This window comes from Hyperoodon ampullatus, assembly GCF_949752795.1.
Source record: "Hyperoodon ampullatus genome assembly, chromosome: 3".
Classification (NCBI taxonomy): domain Eukaryota; kingdom Metazoa; phylum Chordata; class Mammalia; order Artiodactyla; family Ziphiidae; genus Hyperoodon; species Hyperoodon ampullatus.
The window spans coordinates 10,356,674-10,384,251 of NC_136916.1; the positions used below are offsets into that span (position 1 = coordinate 10,356,674).

Consider the following 27,578-nt stretch of genomic DNA (forward strand, 5'->3'; position numbering starts at 1 on the left):
AACTGAGCATTTAGTGTTTCAATAAATTACACTCTTAGGTTTGGGGAAGATGCTGCCCCCAGCCTGCCCCTCCTGTCTCACAGAAGAAACAGAGGAGAATAATGCAGCTCTATTTGTGTGGTGAGACCCACAGACGTCCCCTCTGGACCACCATCTGTCTCTTGGACATGCTCACTATGTATCTGCCATTTTCTTCCGTCATCCCCGTTGGGCACAGGTCATGGATGAGCGTCCTCAGGGGCAAGTTAGTTTCGCTCTGGTCCATGCGGTTAGGTTGCGTCCTCACCCCCAGCCATCTAGCATACATAAAGGGGGCACCCTGTGAGAAGCATATGGGAATGCACACAGTGACGCTGACAGTGTCTTGAGAGTGCCACCTATTGGGTGTCATGTTGAGCTGTGAGCATGCATCCTGTGTACGACCATCCATGGGACTATGGAGACAAACAACAAAACTACACGCTCACCTGACTGGAGAATAAGGAAAACTCAGGGGTGGCATTTAAGAGCCCCCCAATTGCCTCTTGGTTGTTCTTCAAGACCATATTGATCTCTATCTGAAAAATATTTGGGTATATAGCTCGAGGTGAAAACCTACGTTAATTTTTTTTCCAAAGAGCCAAATTTGGGAAAATTATTTATTGACTGCTCAGTCACTTTCTCAAATTGCCCTGTAAAAAACACAGAATAGAAGAATACTACCTGATTTTAAACAAGCAACATTCAGTTTGTTTCTGGCCTCCCCCACCCCCTCCCCGCCCCACTCAAACTTTGTAACAACAGATAGGTGGTTCTCATCAAGGTAAGGTGAAATACACCAATATATTTTTTTTTTTTTTGCGGTATGTGGGCCTCTCACTGTTGTGGCCTCTCCCGTTGCGGAGCACAGGCTCCGGATGCACAGGCTCAGCAGCCATGGCTCACGGGCCCAGCCGCTCCGCGGCATGTGGGATCCTCCCGGACTGGGGCACGAACCCATGTCCCCTGCATCGGCAGGCAGACTCTCAACCACTGCGCCACCAGGGAAGCCCTACACCAATATTTTTAAAAAGCTACTATTCCTTATAAGGACATGTCTGGTCACAGGCATGGCCACAGGAGGTGGCAAGAAAGCTTTCAGTGGCACAAGACAGCCTGGCAGCAAAGATAACATCTGGAGATGGCATTCTAGTCTTCTCCCACCTGGTGTGGAAGCCCTGTACAGGCTGCAGGAACATTGTTCAGATGCTTCATTTTGTACAGAATGGACTCTGAAGGTCCAAGGTAGGGAGGGATGGAGAGTGTCCACTCTACTGGAGTGCAAGCACTTGGCCCTCCCTCCACCAATCTCTCAGCTTCTCTAGAAGCCTGTATATGGATGCTCTTGTCAGTGAACCCCCTGACACGGGGGAAGATTAAGCTGACGTATTTACAGGATTCCCATTCCAATTCTGCAGTCTTGTATCCCTAGTTAGATTAGCTAGCAGTTTGCTAAGATTCTTCTTTGAAAGATGAATTTTAAGGGCTGTTTATATATGAATGTGCCATTACTTATTAATCATTTTCTTATTGTCTAATTTTATTTTGGGCCATGTACATCATTTTTCTCTTTCAGCTCTGATTAGTTCCTTAGGCTATGTTCTCATAAGTGGGCTTACCGGGTGAATGACAGAAACGATTTCAATGCTTTTTTACATATTTTGCCAGATCACTTTTTTGAAATGTTGCGACTTTAGTCTCACCACTAGTGTTTGAGGATAATTAAACTAGCACATTCTTGTCACCGTTAAATATTTTTTCATGCCTGCCATTGTGATGAGTACAAAAGAGTAACTTAATTTATACTTTTAATTTCCACGGCAATCATATATATGCTTGTTTTCCATTTGCATTTGTTCTTCTATAAATAAATCAATGTGTCCATTTTTCCATGGAGGGTGTTAGTGTTTTTCCTAATGATTTATAAGAGCTCTTTCTATGTTACATATGTTAACCATTTTTCCATTTGTTCTACATATTGTATCCAGTTTGTCTGGAGCTCTTTAACTTTAAATGAGGCTTTCTAATGTCTAGGTTTTAACGTTTACACAGTGTAAACTGACCACAGCGTTTCTTTGTAATGCTTTTTATTACTTCATATGCTTTGTCATTTTCTAAGCAGAGACTGTGAAATAGTCAATTCATATCATCTGGTTTCTCTTGGTTTATTCCTCACATTTAAAACATTAATATATCTGGTAAATATTGGGGTATTCAGTATAAGGTAAGGCTGTTTTATTTATTCCCCCAAAATCAGAAAAATTTAAGCATTATATGTCCATTTCTTATTGGTTTGCTGTATATCTTTTGGGGACAGGTTTTTATAAATACTACAGTCAATTTTAGGGCTATCTATTCTGTTCCATTAATCTGTGGTTGATTTTCATAACAGAGGCATATGGTTTTAATGGTAGCTTTATATTATTTGTTCTACCATCTAAAAGGCAAGACCTCAATTATAATTATTCTTTTTTCCTGAAATTTACAAATGATATCTAGGGACATTAAGTTCTAAAGAAAATCTCATAGAACTTGAACACAATTTTTTTAACCTAGAAATCGACTTTAGAATATGTTTACATTTTCTTATCTTTCAATCCAGAAACACAGTGGGTCATTCCACTATCCACCTCTGCTTTTTTTTTTTAATCTTTCTGTGGTTTTCTTGCTAACTTTATTTCAAGGTATTCTATTGGTTCTTATTTCCAATACGTTCTTTGCTCTTATTTGCTCTTATTTCCAATATGTTCTTTTTTCCATTATAAATTATTATAGGAAAGCTACATCTCTTTGCTGAATTCTTTTACAAGTACCAATCATTATTTTAGTTCATTCTCTGCATTTTTATTGTCAAAATTCATGTTGTCTGCTAATACTCCTATAATCCTATCTTCTTCTTTTCAATAATCATGCTTTTCAGAAACTTCTGTTTGCTGTCCTATTGCTTCAGCTAGAAATTCCCAAATAAATAACATAAAAAGTGTTGTTACTAGCATCCTTACCTTAATCCTGCTTTTTAAAGGAACTGCTTTCAGTGTTTTACCATTATTATGATGTTGACAATTGATTTAAGAAATTGCTTTCAATTTTCTTAGTGTCTTCTGAGAAAACTTAGTCATTCTGGGTTTCTGTTTTCTCCCTGGGCCACTGCATCTCCCAGTATCCTCCCTTCCTACTTGGTTCTGGGTTGTCAGGTCTGCCCAGACCCCTCTGTGTCTTCAGGCCACTTCAGGCCCTCTCTCAGGCACTTCCTCTGCTACTCTCAGGGACAGGGGAAAATTCAGATGTTTGCCAGGCTGGCCTTCATTGAAGAATGAAGTGAACTATTTTGACTTTCTAGTAAAGTTCTGCTGCTTTTAGGCCTTTTCAAAGTCCCTGACAAAGCAACCTTGAGAAAGAAGAAGAGTGGAGGCATCACACTTCCCGATTTTAAGCTAAATAAAAATCTAAAGTAATCAAAACAGTACGGTACTGGCATTAAAACAGACACATAAATCAATGGCACAGAATAGAGAGCCCAGAAATGAACCCAAGTATATATGGTCAACTAACTTTGACAAGGGCATCAAGAATACATAATGGGGAAAGAATAAATAGCACTGGGAAAACTGGATATCCACATGCAAAAGAATGAAATTGGAGTCATCTTACACCATACAAGAAAATCAGCTCAAAATGGATTAAAGACTTAAACGTAAGACCTGAAACCATAAAAATCCTAGAAGAAAACATAGGGGAAAACCTTCTTGACATTGGCCTTGCTAGTAATATTTTGGATATGACACCAAAAGCTCAGGCAATAAAAGCAAAAATCAACAAGTGGGACTACATCAAACTAAAAAGCTCCTGCACAGCAAAGGAAACCATCAACAAGACATAATAGGCAACCTACAGAATAGGAGAAAATATTTGCAAACCACATATTGGATATATTTTAGACAATATCCAAATAACCAAAATAAGGAACTCATGCAACTGAACAGCCAAACACACACACACACACACACACCAAGCAACCAGATTAAAAAATTGGCAAACAACCTGAATTGACATTTTTCCAAAGAAGACATGCAAATGGCCAACAGTATATGAAAGAGTGCTTTCATACAAATCAAAATCTCAATAAGATATCACCTCACAGGTATCAGGATGTCTATTATCAAAGAGACAAGAGGAACAAATGCTGGTGAGGATGTGGAGAAAAGAGAACCCTTGTACACCTTCGGTGAGAAGGTACATTGGCTCAGTCATTATGGAGAACAATATAGAGATTCCTGAAAAAACTAAAAATAGAGCTACCACATGATCCAGCAATCCCTCTTTTGGATATATATCCCCAGAAAATGAAATCAGTAGCTTACATGATATGTTTATGTTCACTGTAACATTATTCACGATAGCCAAGATAGGGCAAACAACCTAAGTGTCCAGCAACAGATGAATAAAGGAGATGTGACACACACACACACACACAGGAATATTATTCAGCCTTAAAGAAGATCCTGCCATTTGGGACAACATGGATTAACCTGGAGGACATTATGCTGAGTGAAATAAGCCAGACGCAGAAAGAAGAAAAACCTCATGATCTCACTTACACGTGGAATCTAAAAAAGTCGAACACTAGAAGCAGAGAGCAGAATGGTGGTTACCAGGGGTGTGGAGGCAGGGGAAACAGGGAGATGTTAGTCAAAGGGGACAGAACTGCAGGTGTGCAGGATGAATAAGTCTAGAGATCCAATGTACAGCACGGTGACTACAGGTAATAATACTGTACTGAATCTTGGGAATGTGCTAGGAGAGTGGATTTCAGGTGCTCTCATCACACACACGCCAAAAAAGGCAACTATGTGAGAAGAAGATATGTTAATTAGCTTGACTCCAGTCATATTTCGCCAGGTATGTGGGCCTCAAATCATCACGCTGTGCACCTTAAAGCATTTTCAGTAAACACACATACACAACACACAACACATACAAAACTCCCTGGATGGTCAAAAGTGCAGGTCGTGGCAATACACTGGCAGCCTCCACTCCCCTCCAGGAAGCGTCCGCGGCACCGCTCCGCCCCCTGCTTCCTGCTGAGCCCTGGGCTGAGCTGCTTACCCGGAAGCTCCCTCGAGCACCTCACTGCCCCGCCTCCACCAGGGTCTCTGCACACACAGCCAGGAGGGAAGCTGAAGCCCCCGAGCCCCTCTCTGCTCTGCCGGTCAGCAGGCCTCTGGGCAGGGGGCATCGGTGGCACTCAAACTAATGGGCCTCTGGGCTCTGACTTGCCAAGCTGTTTCTTCACGTCAAGAGGTCTGGGCCAGGGCCTGGGAGCAGCAGGGTCGGGAAGGGTGGACACTGCGTGGCAGTGTTTTTTTTTTTTTTTTGAAAGCTTCACACAAGTCTTGAAAACAGTGTGGCAGGATAATTGATTGAAACATTAAGCTGTTTTTCCTTCCTCTCATATCAGACAAATAGCCGGGCTCCTCTTAGTCTTTCCCTGCCTGAGGGACTTCCATGGAAGTTGCCCGAGGTTAGCGGCGGTCCTGCCTTTGCTAAGAGCCAAACTCACTGCAGAGGTGGGGCCTGGGGCCCTGAGCGGGCGGAGGGCCTCCGAGAAATAAGGACTAAAGGGAAATAAATGCAGATTCTCCCAGACAGGGCCCAGCAGGGCCACGGGTGGCCGCCCATGGGGAGGTGGTAAGGCTTCATGCAGGGAGGAGGGCTACTGGGAGCGTGTGCGAACCCGTTAAGACTCCTGACACGCCTGCTTCCCGGCGTCTCCTGCGCGTATGGGAGCAGCAGAGCCTCGCGACTTGTAGAGATCGTGAGGCCAGCTAGGAGCTGAGTGTCACAGCAGTACCTATGGGCAACTAACTAGTGACTACAGGCGTTACCTGATCTTTTGGTGGGTATATAAGGCCCCAGGGCCTTTGCACAGCCCTGGGGAAGGGGAGGCCTGATAATTCCTGAGTCTGAATTCGCCACCAGTTTAGTGAATGTGGGCAGAGAGTGACTTAGGCTGATAAGAAGAAAATTTAATAGTGCATCTGGGTTTGTGCATCTGAACGGAGATTTGCACCTTCTACTTAACATACAGATTTTGACAGAAGGAACAGATGTATTTCACTTGTTTGCTCCCTCTTATCCAAACTGCACCCTGCTCCCCACCCTCCCCCAACTCCATCCCTTTCGACTCCCTTTTGGCGTCATATGCCAAGTTCTAGTTGAAGTGTATATAAAGGGAAAAAAGAGAAGAAGAGGAGAATGAAATCAAAAAAGGTAGGGGGTATGTGGAACATTCTGGAAAAGTGCGTATCTACTTATAAAAAATGAAATAAAATGAAGGCTCTTGCCAAGACGGTTAGAACATTGTCACCTCAAATCTGCTATAGAATAAAGGTGGGCAACTAACAAACAAAGTATCTGGCTTTGCCTGGCCCTTCGGGAAGTTCCAACTCTACCCACTTTACCTGAGATGCACTGCTGAGAAGAAACTCGTCTAGTAATTGGCTTATAAGGATAGACACCCAGATAAAGAGGCTTCAGTTGCTGTGACAAAATCATTTCATTCAGTTTTTTCTGCAGAATGAAATATTCTTCAGATAGCTTTGATATCTAAAAAGAAAGTCACATATCAGATTAAATCAATGAAGAGAATTCAGTGAGCTCCACAGGTACACTGGGGTCTGATCTATTCCTGAACCGCTCCCCCCTGGGGCTCTCATGTACTTTTTCTCCAGGACTCACCCTGACCCTGTACCAAGGTTGGATAAAGTCCTCACTTGACAAAACCTCCCCCTTCCCGCTACTTGTCCATCTCACATCTTCCATTCCAAACTGTCCAACATATGACCCCCCAGAAGCACTCTCTCCTGATAACTCCTTCCCAGGGTCCCTGAGATCCGGCTTCCATCCTTACCATTCTGCTGCCGTGGCTCTTCTGCTTTTATCCTGAGGAACCCCTCTGCTGACTTGGACTGTGTTAACCTCCCTCCTCTCCTGTCCAGGCTTCTTCGCCTGACGTCAGTGCTACTCTCTCTCTTCCGGTTCCTCTTTCCATCCTGGCCCCTCTGCCTCTACCTTGTCTGTTAACACGGCTGCCCTGCTAGGTTGCAGGTGGGGCTCCTGCTTTTCTGCCTCTAGCTCTGCTCCCGGGGAGTACTGAATCCACTCCCACGGTGGTATCTGCCAGCTGTAGGTGGATGCCAGGCGATTCTACATCTCCTGAGTGTGACAGTTGCTTGGCAGGTCAGGGTCCTCATCTCTGCTTTGGTCTTTAGAGTGAGCAGATTTATCGCAAGGAAGGGAAGGACTGCCTGTATATTAAACTCAATATTTCCATGTGCTTAAAAAAGTAGAACAGGAAGGGACTAAATAAAACAATGGCAGATCTATGACCAGCTAGGGGTTGGAGATGTTTGGGCCACACTCATAACAGTCAGGGGGTGTCCAAGGGCAGTTACTGTGTTTCTTGCGGGCTTAGCCACCGTCAGACAAAAGGCAGAGTTTAGAGACTCAGGAGTAATAGGTGATCCTTCTTTGAACCCGTTATGACATTTCTTCTATGATTTCATACACTATCGACTACCCTGATAGTACTTATTCATTTATAATATGCATTTTAGAGGCCACCTAGTGAAAATCCTTCACTTTACACAGGAGAAAATAAGGGTGCTGACACATACAGTGATTTTCTCAAGGTCAAACACCTAGAAAGAGAGAAAGAGCCGGAGTGGGGCAGGGACAGGGGCCTGTGATCTCTCCATATCACTAATTTATCAGAGTTCCATGTACACCTGGGAGAAGCCCTAAAGCCAACTGCCCCTTCTAGAAACAGCTGAAACACACCTACCAATAGCATGAGATATTCTCCAAGAGGGAATTTTTCTTTGTGGTTTTCCTTGATGGTTTCTCATGGCCATGACGGAACATATAGACTGTCATCTTCATTGCATATATGCTCAGTAATGCTACAATCTGATTCTGATACCTAGTTATGTCTTCTCAAAATTTGGGGTACAGAAAGCATAGACTTTAGAGGATTTTGAAAACTTTTTTCTTTCAGCTACAATGGAAGATCTCAGATACATGGAAATTTGCATTGTCAAATGCCAGCATTTTAGTAGGCTGTATAAACCAATGACTAGTCTCCTTACTACACAAGATTTCCATCGTATTTTATACTATTTTTATCATAGAAATTTGTTTACAAAATTTATGGCTATTCGAATAGCACTGTCCCTGAGATGTTTTATTGAAAAGGTTTGCAACCTCATAAAAACAGATGAAACAATATATCAGTTATCAATTGTCTGTTTAACTCAGTTATCGTGGAGTTCCCAGAGATCTGTACTAGTAAACAAATCTGTTCATTTACATACCTGTTTTGAAAAAATTGCCAAATCACACGCTTCTTTTTCTGAAATTGCTTTTGAGTCTTTATCACTCTTCATCCTGATGTTACAGGATTCCTCAAATTTTGCGGGATGGGAATACAAAATGTGAGTATTTCTTGCTACTTCTGTCGGTGTTGCAACCGCTTTTTGATTTTTAACAGAAGACATCCTGTCCTTCCTTAACTGCTGCCCCCTCTTGTAGCCCCGGTATTTGCTCTGAATGAACACCGCTGCTTTGTCTTCTTTTTCCTGGACTTGCATTGCCAGTTCGATTTGCCTCTCTTGGACCGTCCCATGCCTTACAGGGTTCCCCTGATGACTGCATACTGGGGCATTCTGGGTGACCACAGACGTCTTCTTTTCTTTTTCCTTGCTATTCGCATCTTGGCAAACTGACCTCTGGCTAAGACTAGGTTCTAAAGTTTTTTTAAAAGAAGGCTGCTTAGGAGCTGAGGTCTCCTGTGCTAACCAAAGTCCTGGGTAGCCTGGCCTTTCTGATATGGCCTTCCTTTCTAGATATGCTGCTTTTGAGTCTTCGAAATTCCTTTCCTCTGTGTACCACTGATAATAATTCTGGACCACAGTGTCCTCCTTTTCCATTTTCCTTATCTTACTGTTTTCTTCCAAGTCTTTCATATATTTCTTATTGATGTTTACTTCTGCCCAAGGGTCCCCCACCAGATACAATTCTTGCTTAGCCTCTTCCTCATACACGTTGTTCATTTTTTTCGGGGTCTGATATCCTCTGTTGTTACTTTCCATAGCATTCGTGGATTCCCCCTCAGCTTTGAAAGTAGAAGTCTTCACTACAGATGTACTCCCCTTATTATTTGGAGCTGGAATGACTGTTTCATTAGTAGAGACTGCATTCTCTGTCTGTTTCTTCAAAAAAGATTCCCTGTGTAAAATATATTGCATCGGAATATATGATACTAAACTAGAGTTTATTACCTTCTTTGGCAATAGCACATATTACATTATGTTGGGAGAAAAGCAAAAGCTCAAAATAAAAACTTATCAAGTCACAATAATTGAGTATTTCCCCAAAATGTCCTCTCTAGAGACAACTGTGATGGCTACTCAAATAATGAGAAAACTAGCTTCAAATTAGAGTGAGAAATATCCTAGCATAATTTCACTTACTGAGGTATCAAAATCCTAGGAATTTAATCACTTCAAGATATGTCCTTTTCCAAGAAATTATCTTTTTTGCTTCGTTCAGGATTGTATTTCTTCCAAAAGTAGCAGAGGGTACAGAGTAGTGGGAAAAGATGATTATAGTACATTTATTACATTAAGAAGACAAGGAAAAAAATACATTTTCCTCTTTCATAATTTTCTGTGATAGCCATCATTTGTTAGTATTTGTCACAATTCTGAAAGATTTGAGAAGAGCTAAAATAACAAAAAGCTAGAAGGTGATGTAGGAACAAACATAATGTTGGGTGTTCAGTTAGTGAGGGCATACATTTAAAAATATCCTCATCGAGTCCCTAGATTATTAAAACATATTGTAACTCAGCAGAAACCTTTGAATCTCTTGGTAGCCTTTTGTTTCTTTAAGAAGAGTCATTTTGCTTTTTAGAGACATGAAAAAAGTTGGTTACTTAGTTTTACATTTTATTAAAGTATCATGTTCTCTTGTAAACTAGCAATTTTATATACAATGGTGAAAAACCACTGGCTGTTTAATTTGTTTCAGCTTCAAGACATTAAGATTAAATAGGAAATTAAAAAAAAAAGATATGTCCTTTTCCAAACAAAGTACCTACAGTAAGGAGATGTGGAAACTATATCTACATTTGAGACCAGTAAGCAGGGTATGTTCACCAGGTTGCGTGCTGTACTTTGATAAGCTCTAAGTCTACGGATCACAGAAAATATCTTACAAAATTCAAGGAAAAGCAGCGTCCCTGCTATGGCTCATGATCTTGTAATACGCTGGCCAAAATTTCACAGTTGTTCCTTTATAAATACCCTTTTGAAAGGATAGTTGGAATGATTTCCCCTTAACTTGAAGATAAGATCTTCTTTGAGGAGGAAAGTGTGGTCATCTGAGTGAAATGCTAACAAACTCTCAAATAGGATAAAGAACACAAAAGTGGCCACGGGGTGTAGCTGACATTTGATGCATCACTGTTAGGAACCTGGTTAGGTACGAGAAAGACTGTGGACTTTTATTTTTTTAATTTTTATTGGAATATAATTGCTTTACAATGTTGTGTTAGTTTCTACTGTATAGCAAAGTGAATCAGTTATATATATATATATCTCCCCTGTTTTTTGGATTTCCTTCCCATTTAGGTCACCACAGAGCACTGAGTAGAGTTCCCTGTGCTACACAGCAGGCTCTCATTAGTTATCTATTTCACACATAGTAGCGTATATATATCAATCCCATTCTCCCAATTCATCCTACCCCTCCCTTCCCCCCTTGGTATCCATAAGTTTGTTCTCTACATCTGTGTCTCTATTTCTGCTTTGCACATAAGTTCATCTGTACCATTTTTCTAGGTTCCACATATAAGCAATATTATATGATACTTGTTTTTTTCTTTCTGACTTACTTCACTCTGTACGACAGTCTCTAGCTCTATCCACGTCTCTGTGAATGGCACTATTTCATTCCTTTTTATGGCTGAGTAATATTACATTGTATATGTGTACCACATCCTGTCCATTGTGGACTTTATTTTGTGACTTTCCAGATGTGAAAAATCTATACTGTCAAGATGGTATAAGAATGAACATTATTTTACCTTTTATTTTCAAAGTTTTTCTTGTAGTCAAATTCCTGATCTTGAGTCTGAATGGTTTTTACTGCTGTGTTTTTCGTGTTAACAATTTCTTTCCTTTGTTTCCTGGCTAGATGTCCTCTTGCGGCTGAAACATATAAGGCCCAGAGCAGTGTTAATTATAATAGATAAAAAGCATTACTTCAATGGGTAGAAACAAATGGCTTTTCACCATCAGTACCAAAGAGGAAAATGAAATTAAAGACTCCAAATAGAACAGCTTCGAAAAAATATGGGACTCATTAACAAGACTCTTCCAGACGACAAGCTTTAGCAAGAAAATAATTAAAGTAACTTTCGTATTAAGGGGAGTATTAAGATGAAACTAAAATGATAGAGATGAGCTAAGTTGATGAAAAAGACAACATGTACTCACCATTTGCTTAAAATCTGCTAATGCGTATGTTTCTTTTATTTCTGCCATGTTCAGCTATTCATGGGAGAAAACCCCTATTATCTAAGTATATGGTTTTAATCTTTCGGTCAGTTATTCTTGGAGCCAGATATATTTCAGAATTCAGACTTAAACTTTTTTTAAAAAAATTTTTAGGGCTTCCCTGGTGGTGCAGTGGTTGGGAGATTGCCTGCCGATGCAGGGGACACGGGTTCGAGCCCTGGTCTGGGAAGATCCCACATGCCATGGAGCAACTGGACCCGTGAGCCACAATTACTGAGCCTGCGCGTCTGGAGCCTGTGCTCCGCAACGAGAGAGGCCACGGTAGTGAGAGGCCCGCGCACCGCGATGAGGAGTGGACCCCACTTGCTGCAACTAGAGAAAGCCCTCGCACAGAAACGAAGACCCAACACAGCCATAAATAAATAAATAAAAATTTTAAAAAAAAGAAAAAAAAATTTTAGAAAAGTAATTTGGAACAAATAACATATATTCTGTAAAATTCCCCATGGTAAGTCAGCATTCCATAGTCAAACACATGAATATTTCTCCAGAAAAACACACAATTCTTACCAAGTGGGATGAATAAAGGACTGTGAATATTAGGTCATGTTTCACTTCCAAATGAGTTATGAAAAACCTCTTTTTTCAGTGTTTTATGAAGTCTGGAATTGTGGATAAAGAATTAAATCCCAAATTGCAGGGTTTGCATTTTTGATGTCCCAGTGAGAAGTGAAGGGCTTAAAATTCCCAAAGATGATGATGAGCTCTTATGGGTTGACGGATTGGAACTGGACCTTGAACTGAATCTTTTGAATGTCAGTCAGCTACTCTGCCCACCACATCAGCGTTCTTCAGAATGTAGCTTGCAAATAAATAGTGGATCATAAAATCGATTTAGTGGGCCAAATCTAACATCTAGAAATTAAATGGAATAAACCAGAATAGAAAAGTATCAGAATGCAGTGCTTGTAGTATGTGTGTGTATCAGGTTACAGAGTAAAATACATTGTTTGTTATGGGTATCTAGTCAAAAGTTTTTGAAAGATCTTGTATTAAGCCATGCTGGGTTCTAAATTTAGCTTTTTATAGAAAAATGGAAAGTGAAGTCCAAAGTCTATTAGTACATTTAATAAAAACTTGTGAAATATGATTATAAATATTATTTCCCTACAGTTAACAGAAAGAAATGGATGCCCTTTAGCAGAATGAGATTTCATTAAGTTGTCAAAAATTATGGCAAGTGTAACCTTTGGAATAAAGTAGGGAAAATGTTATTGTCCAATGGGTTATAATAATATGATTCTTGAGATCTACAATTAATTCAGTCACTTGCTGTATCTTGCACAATACGTCAATTGTGTTTCATTGTGACAGAAAATTTAAAAAATATTTTCTTTAAAACAAAACATTTATTCAGATATTAAAAGTGTCAGTCACTACAACAATCATTCAGATTTGGCATAGAGAAAGTATCAAGGTAACAGAGTTTGGAATTAAACACGAAAGCTACATAAGAATTGGAGGTAAGTAAGATTTGATTTCATGCACACATCTAAACATAGCATTATGTTTTATTACAGTGAGATGGTCTGAGTGATTACCTGACTGTATTATTATAGCGCTCTCTTTCCTTTTCTTCTGTATTTTTTGGTATCTTCTTGAACCCAAGAATCCTCTGACACAGGCTTGAATCAAAATAAGCTTGTCGATGGCTTCCTTTCGCATTAAATTTAACTGTTCCACATGATAATACTTAAGGAACACCTTAAAAGAATTAAAATAAAACACAAATAAAACTACGGTGTGCAGGTGTGAAACAGTCATGTGCTGTGCTCTGAAGACTAGATTATATTCTAAACATTTTTCTATTTTGGAAATCACTAACTTTTGCTTCTTTGGCTTGGATGTTGCTATCACATTATAGATTTTTATGACTGAAGAAAACCCCTCTTTGAGAAGGAATATAGTTTAACAATCATACTGTTTATTTGCAACAGGTACCTAGGTTTTGTTGGATGGGCCAATATGAGTGGAGGATACCAAGCTCTTTTATCAAAGTTTTAGCATCAGATACTCTGGGCAAAGCTAATTTTTTATGCTTTTTGAAAGAAGAGATAATTAAACTCCCCAAACTTAAAAATCTTACAAATCTATTTGTAAGAGAGAGGACAATTATAGTTACAGGAGTTCATTCACCAAATGTTTACTGAGACCTATTCTATGTACTTATCTGCTGGGATACAAAGGTGGACAAACCAGGGGCGCTGCCGTTCAGGGGCTCACAGTGTTGTCAGTGGAGAGAGTAAGGCAGACAGAGGGTCCCATGCAGAATGAACAACTTTCTCACCAGACCCAGCAGCCACTGTGAAGACAGGAGGGCTGGTTTTTGATGATTCTAAAATCAAAATGAATCGGAGCAACAGGGGACCCTGAAGGCTCCGAGCTGTTCTCAACTAAGAGTTTTCAACCACTCCCAGGAAATAGGAAGGTATGTTTTTTTCTTTTAATGGCTAAATTTACTAATGAAAGTCACCTCAAAGAGAGTTTATTGAATCCACTAAGAAGTCACTTAAATTCAAATTTAAGAGCTGAGTCATGAGACCTGGTAACCCTGACTGTAGAATTCTCTCAGCACTTAGAAGCCTGGCACCAAGGGCCAACAGCTTAGCATTACAGGTTTTGATTGAATTTAGTTTTAATTTCTACAGGACTCTAGATGCTAATATATTTAGTCTATTCTACTGCCAACAATTCATTTAAAATTCAATCTATCTAAAAAGGTCATCATTTTTTTTTTGCACAGCATTAGGAATGTTCTTATATTGAATACTTTGATCCATCTTAATGAGTTGGAAAAGGTGAAGTGGAAAAATACAAATAGCTTTAAAATGCTGCTTAAATATCATGCAAAATTGGAACTGCAAAGGGTCTTTTTACAAGTTAAAACTCCATTTGAAGTTAGGCATGTGTTTCAGACCATAAATCATGAGATTTCAGCCTGACAAAATTCATTTTTGTGAGAATCTGAAAGAAAACGGTGTGAATAAAAAACATATCTTTGTAATGCTCAGGAATTCCCCTTACTAAATACTAAAGTAAACACGGATTACTGAATATGTAGGACACTCCGTATAAGATAAACATTTTGAAAATTTCCTTAAATTGTTACAGGCCTGACTTTTCTTTTTTAAAATTAATTTTTATTGGAGTATAGTTGATTTACAATGTTGTGTTAGTTTCTGCTATACAGCAAAGTGAATCAGTTATAAGCAAGACAAATATCATATGACATTGTTTATATGTGGAATCTAAAAAAATGGTATAAACGAACTTATTTACAAAACAGAAATAGAGTCACAGATGTGGAAAACAAACTTAGCGTTACCGAGGGGGAAATCGGTGGCGGGGGGGATAAATTGGGAGATTGGAACTGACATATACACACTACTATATATAAAAGAGATAACTAACAGGCTTAACTTCTCATCTGAACACATGAAAATTCTGTCCCACACTTCCCACAGCTAATATAAATTTCTTGGCGAGTGTGGCATTTCAGTCTACGTCTATGGAATAGCTGAAAGCAGTTACTCTTGAGTGGCCAATCTGAGTACTTCTTTGCCTTAGCTTGATTTTCTTCTCCATCCTCCCCCAGTGATACATTTAGTGTACTCCCAGGACCTGGTCCTGTTTATCTCCTTATCCCCATCTTGTTTGTAATGCTCTGAGGATATCTGAGAAATAAATGCATCCTTTCTCCAAGAAGCCACCTATCTTACTTCCATATTCAAAACAGGTTATGGTTTTGCACTTCATTCTTTAAGGCAGGGGTCCCTGACCCCCAGGAGGAACCGGGCCGCACAGCAGGAGGGGAGCCGCAGGCGAGTGAGCGAAGCTTCACCTGCCGCTCCCCATCGCTCGCATTACCGCCTGAGCCATCCTCCCCCCGCCCCCCAACCGTGGAAAAACTGTCTTCCACGGAACCAGTCCCTGGTGCCCAAAACGCTGGGGACCGCTGCTTTAAGGGATTAAATAAGCTAAGATCTCACAGGCCCTCAGATCTCATACATAAACACACCAACATCCAAACACCTATAGTGTGAGTCTAGTAATAACATTTCACTCCGGATAAATTTCAAGTTTACAACAAAAGCAGATTTGAGAATTAGGAAAATAAAGAAAAACAGAATCCTATTGAAATCATTCTGATTCTCGACAGCTTTTTGACTATATTTCGTGGTGATAAAATAGAGAAAATATAAAAGTCTGTTTTCTAGACTCATCCATTCCATCTTTTTTTTGGATAAATCTTCAAGATATATTTTTCTTGAATTTCTTAAAAGAAACCTTTACGAGAGCAAAGTGTTTAATTCTGATGAAGGAAACCGTTATGACTTTATCAATTTTCTTCCCCTATTTCAAGCTAGAGATTCTATAACATGAAATGCCATATTTTCAATCACTGTAAAATGTAGTTCTCAGTACATCCACCATAAGTATGAATTTTTTTCTTGAAAATTACATGAAAACATTACTTTCGTTTTTCCAAGAGCCCAGTTATCAAGACCAGCTTTTTCCAAAATGGTGGCACAGGTGTCAGGGCTCAGTGGAGGTTCTTCACACCACTTGTAACAGAGAACGTGATACCTTTGAACGGGAGAGAGGGCTGGTTAGTATTTCATAAAAGTTCAACGTCTCAGGAGCCTGGTGGGCTTCTTAGAACAACTCTGCAGTACATTGAATTCCAGACTGACTACTTGTGTAATTTGAGCATTGTTTTTCACTACAGTGATGCTTTTCAACACAACACTAAAATCCCGTACAAAACTCTGTCGTTCGAAAAAAATTAACTGGATATTTTTTAAAAAGCAACCTTTCTCTGGTCACTAAGAGCAGAAGGACCGCAGTGGCAGAAGCAGAGGGGAAGATTTCATTCATTTTTTTCATCTTTACAAAAACACTGGGAGCTGATCTTCAAATTGGATGAAGGAGTTCAATTCTACACAAACTTCCCGCATTACAGCAACAATTGAGGGGAGGAAGTGAGTAAGGGCGTAATACAGGAGGGAAATGAGAGAGGAGGAGATACTGCCCATCCGCCTGTGTTCTAGATGTCCTCTCTTCCTGCCCTCCTCTTTTCTTCTGTATATTTTCAATCCCCTTTCTCTCTCCTGCCTCCTCACACTTAGCGCAAAGCAATCCCCCTGAGTGCCTCTCCTCTGAAATGGTTCCATATGCCCCACTGGCTTTGTGGACAAACAGAAAGATGGTTTAGGATAACTGTCTCCAGTTCCCTACCTCCCATCACTCCTCCGCTCCTGGGATCTTATTTAATCGCATACGATCTTTTAGTGATGAAGCCTTAGCCGGTTGTTTTCCATCCTAACCCTAAGTGTTCCTTCTGTAGTTCTCCATCTTGAGAGAGTGTCCCTGAGATTCCCAGCCCACCCTGCCCCCACCCCCGTTTCTCCTCCTCCTTTTCAGTCTCCTCGACATGCCTCCTCGACTTGCTGCTTAAATGCTAGGGCTCTACGGTGTTCTGTTTCTTTCTAGGCTCTCTCCACGCGTCACGTCTACATGCACGACTCTGACTGTTCCCTGTATGTGATGATTGCTATACATACATCCTCAGCCCTATTTCCATAAACTGGGAACATTACTTCTGACTGCCTACCCTACATCCCCACCTGCTTAGCCCACAGACACTCCAGACTCAGCAAAATGCATCACCTTTTCTTTCTTATCTCTGTGAATGATGTCACCCCTTCTTAAGGTACTAAAGCTAGAAATCTGTGTGTCATCCTAGATTCTTTCCTATTCTTCACTCCGTGTATCCAACAAGCTTAGAAGTCTCTCTGAAATCCCTGTCTTTTTCTCTAGTCCTACTGCCCTTACCTTAAACCACCTCCCGACTGGCTATGTGCGTCTTCGCGCCCTCCTCCCCGCTTCCTAGCCGATGTCCACAGCTCTGTCTGAATTTATCTTAATAAAATGAAAATCTGATCAAGTCCTTTCCTGACTTGAAAGTGTCCGAGAATTTCCCAAGTTCTAAGCTGGGATGGCAAAAGCAGGTGCTTTCAAAGGCTGGGCAGGCCACGTGAATATGTGAGCCGGGAAGAGTGACAATGTGGGAAATGCAGGGGTCACACCTGCTGAAAGGCAGTCTTTAAAACTGGTTGCCACGCATGATGACGAGTCTGCATGCTCCCTCCCGCTCTGTATCCCCGCCCGACTTGCTAGCCTCACCCTTGGCCATTCTCCACGGACATCTTGAGCTCCAGTCCTGAAAGCTATTCACAATTATGCCAAAGGGCCACGTCTGCTCATGGCTCGATGCTTTTGGATGTGTCATCCTCCATGCCTGTATGTCCTTCCATCCTCACTCCCTGCTCCCTCAAAGAAGACCTACTCTTTCAATATTCTAGAAACGCTCTTTAACAAATCTTCAGTGAATAGACCACTGGACTAACATTCGATTTCCCTGTGTTAGGCACACCGGCTGATGTCCACTGCACACTTGGGGTGTGTGGGCAGCAGCTCTGCCTAGTGTGCCTGGGCGCTTCTTTCCCCACCAGGGGAGCTGTGTTTGCTGCCAAACCTGTTCATTCACTTGGTGAGGAGTTATTCAAATACATATCAGATAAACTGATGAAAGGTGAGTGAGGAAAGCCAGAGGGCTGTTTCTCGAAAAGTGCATCAAATGCTTTGGTAAGACCTTCTAAAGAAGTACTTATTCTAAAAAACTATGGAATTAAACATGGATGAAGCCATTACGGAAGTTGGAGCAGAATCATAAGAATCAAGAAATATTTAGCCCTGTGATTGTTTCAGGAGTTATCTTTAACTTCCTCCTTCACCTCAAGAAATATGAATGGAAATCATACATAAGGGATTATGAATAGTTTATGTAAGAAAGAGTCAATAAACTCTGATTAGTGGATTTTATTCAAAGAAAAAAATAAGCCTATATCAAAAGATTGAAAAATGAATACATGTTGATGTTCTAATATATATAGTATGTATATATATTACTTTTATGATTATCTGCTTTCTCTGTATTTCTACTATAATCTAAGAAGTCTCCCCCTTTTCTCCTCACTCCCACCAGCTCTACTTCATGCTCCCAGACCTGCACAATTTTAGTAAAAATATCCACTCTGTTTCATTCGTGTGACAAATACTTATTGAACACCCAGCATGTGCCAGGCACCCTCCTAAGTGCTGGGGACACAGCAGTGAACACGACAGACCAACACTCTGGCCTCCTGGAGTTTATGTTACATCATATGATAATGTAGATAATCAGATCCCTGTTCCCACAACTAGTCTGGACTGTGAGTTTCTTAACATCAGAGGTTCTTTTAGGAATCTTTGGGTTAAGATCTGAGTTAATCTTTTGTTCAAGGACTGGAACATAGTGGGTGTGCAATTAAATGCTTGTTGAGTGACCCACGGACTGTCTCTGGGACTTGCTGTGGGAATAAACATCTAGGCACACCAGATGAGCTTATGGAGGAAAGCCCCAGACCTGTGCTTTGTTGTGCCTCTTGTTTTAAATCCAACGTACTGACTCTGCTTTGCTTTTTATGGGTTCGCTTCATGGTGTACATTGTGGTATTTTAGACCACAGCACAGTAGGCAGTAAGTAATTTGGGGAGTTTGAGGCTGAGGCAAAAATAATAATGAAAATAATTATAGCTGATATGTATTGTTGACATTTGGCTCCATCTACAAACTTCATATATATTACTTCATTTAATGTTTATAACCACCTATAAAGTAGATATTAATTTTTTTTTAATTTTTTTTTTTTTTTTTTGCGGTACACAGGCATCTCAGTGTTGTGGCCTCTTCCGTTGCGGAGCACAGGCTCCGGACGCACAGGCTCAGTGGCCATGGCTCATGGGCCCAGCCGCTCTGCGGCATGTGGGATCTTCCCGGACCGGGGCACGAACCCATGTTCCCTGCATCGGCAGGCGGACTCTCAACCACTGCGCCACCAGGGAAGCCCATAAAGTAGATATTGATACTATTATCATCACCCTTATTTGCAGATGGGAAGATTGAAGATCGAACGTTACTCAAGTAACGCTGAACAAAGTCACACATTTAGTAAGTGGCAGAATTGGGATTCAAACTTGGGTTTTCTGATTTCAAAGCATGTGCACTTACTACGCTCCTTCACTACACTACTTCCTTCACTAAGTTCTGTTTGTTTTAGAGCTCTGACAGCCAAACCACTGTGTATAGGTGCCTGGTGGGAAAATGGAGCCAACTTCAGTGGCTTCTTAGTATAAGGGTTCATTTGAAATAACTACAGTAAAAACCCAGTGTCTTGTGCAAACTAAGTTCATGTTATGTGTCTTCCTTTAGGATTATTTCTTTGTCACAAAACAGAAGAGTTTATCTACAACAGAATGAACAAAGGGTCTGATGAATTTTGCATCTTACAAGGAGGGTTAGTCAAAGGCTAAGCCAGACAGAGGAGGGTTATTTAGTCCTATTTACACCTCCACAGGGCCTTTGCAAATTGTCCTGCCTTCCTAAGAGTCTAGCCAATTCGGATGACAGTTTTCAAATTAGTGACAGAGAAAAGGCTTAGCCTTTTATTTCTGGAGCTTCCTAGATTCAGAACAGTTATTCACATGTCCTCCATAAACTTAGTTTTTCCCCCTCTTCATTTATCATGTAGTAATTTGCTATTCTATAATAGCACGGGACTTGGAAGCATATTTAAAAATTTATTCTCACCTCTGACCTTCCAAATAAGTTACTTTCAAGTACAACATCATCAAGAAAATAAGCTCAGCTCTTCTATGGGCCATACTGTAAAACCATAGATAGTTTTGAAACTACTAGTTTAGTCTAGCATTTAAGGCTCTCTCTTCATAACTTTACCTGATCGGTTTTCCCATCTGATCCCATCTTTATAATGTCTGTCACGTCAGTAACGCATACTGCTCAGCCAGTCTAATCCAAGTCTCTCTAGTTTTTGGAACACCAACCTGTACACCAAGAAAGCCCCTTCCTGTCTTCTCCATAAACTATGCCCACCATCAGATCCCTGTTTAGCACTCTTTCTTGATATTCTCTCTTATCAGCCTTCTTGGAGATCATCTTTCTCTTCCCTGAACTCTTACACTATGTACCATCCCTTTGGATCTTGGTATTTATTACCCTGCATTGTTCGTTAACCTCTAGGTCTGCAGCTCTGAGAATTCTAACTGGAATGTTAACTCTTGAGGATCAAGCAAGCTTTAAAACTCAGTGTCTTCCACAGTACTTAGCACAGTGCCTTGTATATAAAAAAAAGTCACTGAAATTTAAGGGTACTTATATTAAGATTATATTAACGTTACCTATATTGATAGTTAAGCAAGTTAAAGATGAACTCTTCTCCTAAAAAATGAAAAGTATAATAATAAGGTCAAATTTTAATTTGAAATTTGAAACTCAAGAATGTTTGGGTTACCTGCTTTCATGTACAGAATGGAGAATTTACCTACTAGCCAGTAAGAAATTCCAGTATTTTTTATTTCTTAAGTTTTGAATATAAAATTGGGTCTGCTCTGTGAGAAGTAAAGTCAATGATTAAATGTTGGCTGTACTTCTGAACTCTAAACCTTGAAGTTTTTAAGTCTGTCTTAAACTACTATAGAAGAGTTGTCAATATGAAAGTCAATATATTTATGTAATTTTGCTCTCTGTCATGAAAATGTGGTAGGGTTTTCTTTCTATCAAGGCAGTTCAAATGAATACCTTTCTTTCCTTTCCTAGGTCTCTAATGAAAAAAAATCAAAAATTACCATGAATTGCTGAAAATTTGCAAAAAGAATTAGAATTCTCATTTCATTTAGAGAGGGTCTTGGTTACCCCAAGTAAAAGAATGTTTGACACAGACAAGACAATGGTTTGTGTTTTTTTTGTGATTGCACAGCTCATTGTGCAATCAAAAAACTTTGTTTTATTATTAATATTACTTTGTACACTCTTTAAAAAAGGCAGAGAATGTTACCTATGGAGACTTCCTCAAACGCTAGGCTTTACCTGAAAATTGTAATAGACTTCACTTTTGAAAACTGAAACTTCAATGGCTAAGAGAAATCATCGAATTGATAAATATCAGAAACATGGGCATTTCAAACATTAAATATATAAGATATAAGATATTGAGCCTCTATAGCACCACTAGTGTGTTACTTGATCATATATATTAAATACATAACTTAATTCATTTTACATTAATCTCGACCATTGAGAAGGACTCCTAAAACCTAATTGCTTCTGTATGTCTTCTAAAACCCCTTTAGAGACTATCTCACTCGATCCTCATAACAACTCTATCAGGAAGTCATGAGGAAAATGAGGTTTCCTGGAGGCCAGGGTTTCTCAGCCTCGACACTGTTAATATCTTAGGCTGGATAATTCATTGTTGGGGGCGGGGAGGTTGTCCTGTGCATTTTAGGATGTTTAGCAGCATCTCTGGTCTCCACACACTAGATGCCATCAGCACCCTGCCCTCCCACCAGCTGTGACAACCGAAAATGTCTCCACACATTAGCATGTCTTTTGAGGGTCAAAATCTCCCCTCATTGGCAATCACTGGTACCAGGCCATGGTCACACAGCAAGTGGCAGAGCTAAGATGAGAACCGGCTCCTCAGAACAGCATCTCAGGCCCCTCTGTCATCCTGTCTCTGACCTGGGTCTCTCAGCTGACAACAGAAATTTCCAGCCCCAGTTAAGAGTTACCTTCTCTTTCGACACACAATCATTTTCGTGAACAAAATGCCTCCTTTCTAGAACCCTCGAGTGATTCTCTTTCTGTTTCCTATCATTCTTCTCAAGAATTTTTACTGTACATGGAAACTAAAAAGAAGTCCACATACCGCTTTATAAAGTTGGCAAAAAGTATCCGATGTGAGTATCCCAGCCTTCGAATTCTTGCTGTTTCCAGAATGCCTGTGTAGCGAAGCTGGAGCAGGACTTTCTCTTTGTCGTATTTTCTTGCCTGACGTTCATTGTTTGGTTTGATGCAGCGGACAAAGTGAGGTTGGCCAACCACCATTTTAGATAACAAATCCATCAGAGAATACTATAATATGCAACAAAAATAAAATCCCCAGCGTAGCATTCAGAAACTTATGAGCTCGCAGGTCTTTCTTTTAATTATAAGAATAAAATCTGAAAACTGAGAGTTACACAGTAATTCACAATGAGGGATATATGTGTTAATAAATATTTTCTTTATAGTATATTTTCTAAAATACATATTTACTCATAAAAATGTAGAGGCAATAACTAGGAACTTAGCTATTAAAAGGTTGCCTGTGAATTCTTAAGGCAACTTTAATTAATAGATGAAATTATTTTTGATATAGCTTGTTTGGAAGTAATTATATCCTCTCAGGGAAACTGGCCAAATTACAATATTTAGCACACAATCTGGTTTCCTCCTTATACTATTAATTTCCTTGTCTAGTTCTTTTTTTGTAGAAAGTACGAAAGTAAACACTTGAATCCCTCTCAGTATCATCTCCTAGTTTAAAATAAGGACTGAGGGCTTCCCTGGTGGCACAGTGGTTGAGAGTCCGCCTGCTGATGCAGGGGACATGGGTTCGTGCCCCGGTCCGGGAAGATCCCACATGCCGCGGAGCGGCTGGGCCCGTGAACCATGGCCGCTGAGCCTGCGCGTCTGGAACCTGCGCTCCGCAACGGGAGAGGCCACAGCAGTGAGAGGCCCGCGTACCGCAAAAAAAATAAATAAATAAAATAAAATAAGGACTGAGAAGTTAATGCATTTTACTACGTAAGACACAGTTATAAAAATAAGCAAATCCACTTAAGTACTCTAATCTGCTCTCGTTTGATAATTTTCTTATTTTAGAAATATTTTAATCACATAGATATGAAAACCATCTTCTGCAGCAATACCTTATTAAAACAGCAGCCAACTGCTGGACAACCAAGTATAACACAGTAGGATAATCACGGTTCAACTAAAATGGAATCCCAACAAACCAGTATGTCAAAGACCGGGATTACAACTGTTGGCAAGGTAATGAGTGTATGAACATAGACAGCTGTTGATGGCTGAATCCCCTTTACTGATGGAAATATAAAGCCTGCGTTACAAAGCCAGTGCAAACCAAATCCTGGAACTGGGCAACTGACAAAGCACTGGGTTTGCACAGCTTCCTCTTGGGCACCGACACTCAGCTGTGAGCTTCTTCAAACAGCTGGGGTCTGCCACTTTGGGGCCCTTTTCATAACATTTATCTGTAAGTCATCATTGCAAACATCTGCCAGACACTAGAGATAGAAAGGTGATAGATGTGTCTGTTGGCATGCTGAGCAAGAGCTCCCTGCAACTTAGGCACTGGTGTTTCTTAGGGACCAAGGCAGCGTATTAGATCATGTTCATCCTCCTCTGCAGAATGAAACATAACTTAAAATATGGTACATACTATACGGAATTACCTTCTATCCCTTTTCACTGCAGCCCGAGGTGTAAAACGACTTTATGAATGCACGGCGTGAACATACACACACTGCTTGATGTCAACAACAGTGGTATGATAATGGTTTTGGATGACTCACTTAAAGACGAAAATAATCTGGCTGTAAATACTTTCAGTCCTTCAGCTGTGCTGCAGCCTGCTGTAAGGTGGATGTACCAGCAGCAAACGAGATGTTAAGCATATAAATGCACTAAGCACACACTGTCTGCTGCAAGCTTAGGACTTGAGAAATATTTACTAAAGCCACCCAGTTATTTTTAAAAGTATTTCATGACTCTGTTAGGGAACTGGATTTATTCACTGAACACGTAGTAAATTTAACCCCATTTCCTCCCCTTCTCCCACATTACACGATATTAGTAAGTTTCTAAATTTTAGGTGGTATTTTATTCATTTTCATTGGCTGGTTAGTATGACTTTATCAGAAGAGATAAACAAGAACTGGAACCAATAATGAAGGCAGGGTTATCTAGAGTTTGTTCTCCAGGGCCCACAGAGAATGCAGTGCTTCTTTTCTTTCCTAGCTCTCTCCTACCTTTGTCCAAGGAAGAAAGGTCACCTTGGTCCTATGCTAAGGACACAGTGACTCACTTCCTTGGCATGTTACTGGTATTTCCCTGGTGTCCCTTCTCTTTGTCCCATGCCTACACCAGTTCTGTTTTTCTTCTGAGGTGTTCAGCTCGTCTAGGTACAGGGAGATGTGGAATGGAGGTGGATGCTCAACCCTGTCCCATCTGTCCACCTTAAGGTCATTCAGGGGTGGGATCCCCTTAAGGTCATTCAGGGGTGGGAAGGAGGACTGATGGTTTTCACACCATTGAATTTCAAACCCTTTTAGGCTTTATTCTAGTGTAAATGTGTTTGGTTCTATGGACAAATTTTAACCAAGCTACAGACCGCCATTAAGATTGACCTAGTATACAATAATTTCATCAATAAAATACCAAAGTAAACCAAACCACAAGTTTTTGAGAATGCACTGTAATATATTGTGTATCTAACAGATAGTAAATGAAATACAACACAAATTCTCTTTTGCTAATAGCGCTCTGATACTTGTTACTTACTTTTAATCTGTAACTCCCATTTAGAATAAATAACATGCCTAAGCACAACACAACATAATTTAATATCTTACTCTAAAATACGATGCAACTGTTTGTGTTTTCATGTTGGTTGTCTCTCTGGCATGACGGGTGGCTTCTCCAGTTTCACCCTAAGGCCCAGAAAGACAGCGATACTTCAGCACCTATTGTACTTTATGCTCTACAGGGAGCACGTGGAATTTTCCTTAGTCTATGCCTTCACATACATAAAATAACAAAATGTTGAATTTTTATTTTAAGGTAATTGTTTTGCCAGTCTCATTGGGATTTTAATCAGTTTTGCATGGAATGTATCTCTGACCTTAGCTAATACATTTTTAGTTGGTCTTAGAGTAACATTAAAACTAGCTATAAATGAAGAGTTAGGAACATATCAGAAATGCATGATTATCTTAGTGACTAGCGGTAATATGAACATAACATAAATATCTGTTTAAGTAGAAAAGAAAGATCAAAGGGAGAAAACGAAGGGAAAGGCTGTTTACTCTTATCATACAAATACTTCCATTGTAAAGGTTAGGTTCTTAGACTCACTGCCATGAAAAATACATTTCCTTACCTTTGTCAGGTTGATTGATTTTTCTGAAGTCCTCATTTGATAGTTTATTATGTTTTTAGTTTTAGAATATGGCAGATTACCTATGGGAATGTAGATAAAATTAATACACCTTTTAGAATCCTTAATGGTAGAAGATTTCCTCCATTTACTTCAATGTTAAAATAAGCATTGCTGGCCCTGCAATATTCATACTCACATGCTTGGTTAACTAGTTATTGAGACACTTACATATAAAATAATATTACTTGAAAATGTATAACAAATTTTAAATTCAGAAAAATACTCCAGCTTAGAGAATAGAAAAAGGAGAGGTAAGTGTTGGATTTCCGTTTAATTGCTACAAGATATGGGGTGATTAGGATAAAGGGAGCAATTTGCTTCTTTTTGTGTGTGTGCTAAATAGCATCTGAGACTTTCTTGAATGCAAATGTAAGCTTTACAATGGGCCTTAAAAATCATATGGATCATTAATTCACATGAAGTGGTTATAAGCAAATCAAGTGTGGTTGAGGGCAAAGGACGTTTTCAACCTAACATTCAGAAATATGTGCCTGGTGCTAGGGCTCTATAATTGTACACAACCCAAGGCTGTGGAAAATCACAGTGTAGTGAGAAAGATTATGTCCTTTGAAGCCAGGAAGACCTGGGTTTGCATACCAGCCGTAGTGTTTAAATTGTGGATCATCTACTTAGTCTCTGAGTCACAGTGTGAGTCCATAAAATGCGGACAACTATGCCTACCTCACAGGATTTTGATGACAGGTGACAGTATGTCTAGCCCGAGGTGCCTGCAAATGTCACTCGCTGCCCACCTCCCACCAAACACAATACACCAACTAACCCACGAGCCAAGAGTTTATCATCCTAGTAGGAATGTTCAAAATATCTCCAGAATTCCGTATCACTTCAGGAAGATTGTTTCTCTTTCTTTCTTGCAGGCAATGAGGCTACATATTTTGGCAAATCCCTCACATTTTTTTGTGGCTGCAGAAGGCTGGCTCAGAGATGAAGGTGCAGGAAGGAGCCCTGCCTGGGGTGTGGCTGGCAGCACCCTGCTCTGCTCTCGTCCCCTTTCCCTCATCACCCCAGGAAAAGGGCTGGGGAGGGGGTGTGACTTTTGTGCGGGGCTGAAGCTGCATTCGGCACGGTTCCCTCTTGAAATGTGACTCCTGCTGAACAGAGCTGAGTGGACAGAGACGGTAACTGATGATCCTCAGAGGGGCAGCTTCAGGAAGTACGCCTACTGTTCTTTTTCTTTCTTTCTTCTTTCTTTCTTTTTCTTTTTCTTTCTTTCTTTTCTTTCTTTCCTTCCTTCCTTCCTTCTTTCTTTCTTCTTTCTTTCTTTCTTTTTTTTGGATTACCAGGGAAAGTTTAAAAAAAATAATTTAATTGGGGAAAAAAGTGACCATAGACTTGGAGATTTCTTGGAAGCATGATGAACATATAAAGTGCTAGAAGCACATGAATTAGGATAGACCCTTTGCTTAATAGATATCATTACTTAATATTAACCAAACATAAAGTAAAATTTTAAGTCTACCTGAAAATCAAACAACTAGAGGAAATTGAAAGATTACTAATTTCCCTTTAATGAAATTTACACACTAACCATAAAATTATTTAACAACAAAATAAAGTGAGAGCCTTTCAAAAACTCATTTATGCATACCAGCAAGAACTAAAATTAGCGTAGATCTTAATTTCAGAGAAATATATCCTCTTTGCATCTATAGTTGACCTGATGAATGAACCTGTGATAAAACAAACTAGAGATTTGAGCTGCCAGCAATTCTGAT

The 27,578-nt window shown here is 40.0% G+C and overlaps 1 protein-coding gene across 1 annotated transcript in view; it reads right to left on the reverse strand.

The window, feature by feature from the left end:
* MYO3A (myosin IIIA) overlaps nucleotides 1-27,578 on the reverse strand; it is a gene marked incomplete at both ends in the record, with an annotated part of 156,467 nt that overhangs the window by 19,236 nt on the left and 109,653 nt on the right. Inside the window, 8 exons of the mRNA XM_079700501.1 lie at nucleotides 6,480-6,624; nucleotides 8,391-9,303; nucleotides 11,165-11,288; nucleotides 13,199-13,361; nucleotides 16,133-16,244; nucleotides 22,486-22,691; nucleotides 25,256-25,333; nucleotides 25,783-25,862. Coding sequence (XP_079556627.1) covers nucleotides 6,480-6,624; nucleotides 8,391-9,303; nucleotides 11,165-11,288; nucleotides 13,199-13,361; nucleotides 16,133-16,244; nucleotides 22,486-22,691; nucleotides 25,256-25,333; nucleotides 25,783-25,862 — 1,821 coding nt within the window. The remainder of the gene's footprint in view (nucleotides 1-6,479; nucleotides 6,625-8,390; nucleotides 9,304-11,164; nucleotides 11,289-13,198; nucleotides 13,362-16,132; nucleotides 16,245-22,485; nucleotides 22,692-25,255; nucleotides 25,334-25,782; nucleotides 25,863-27,578) is intronic.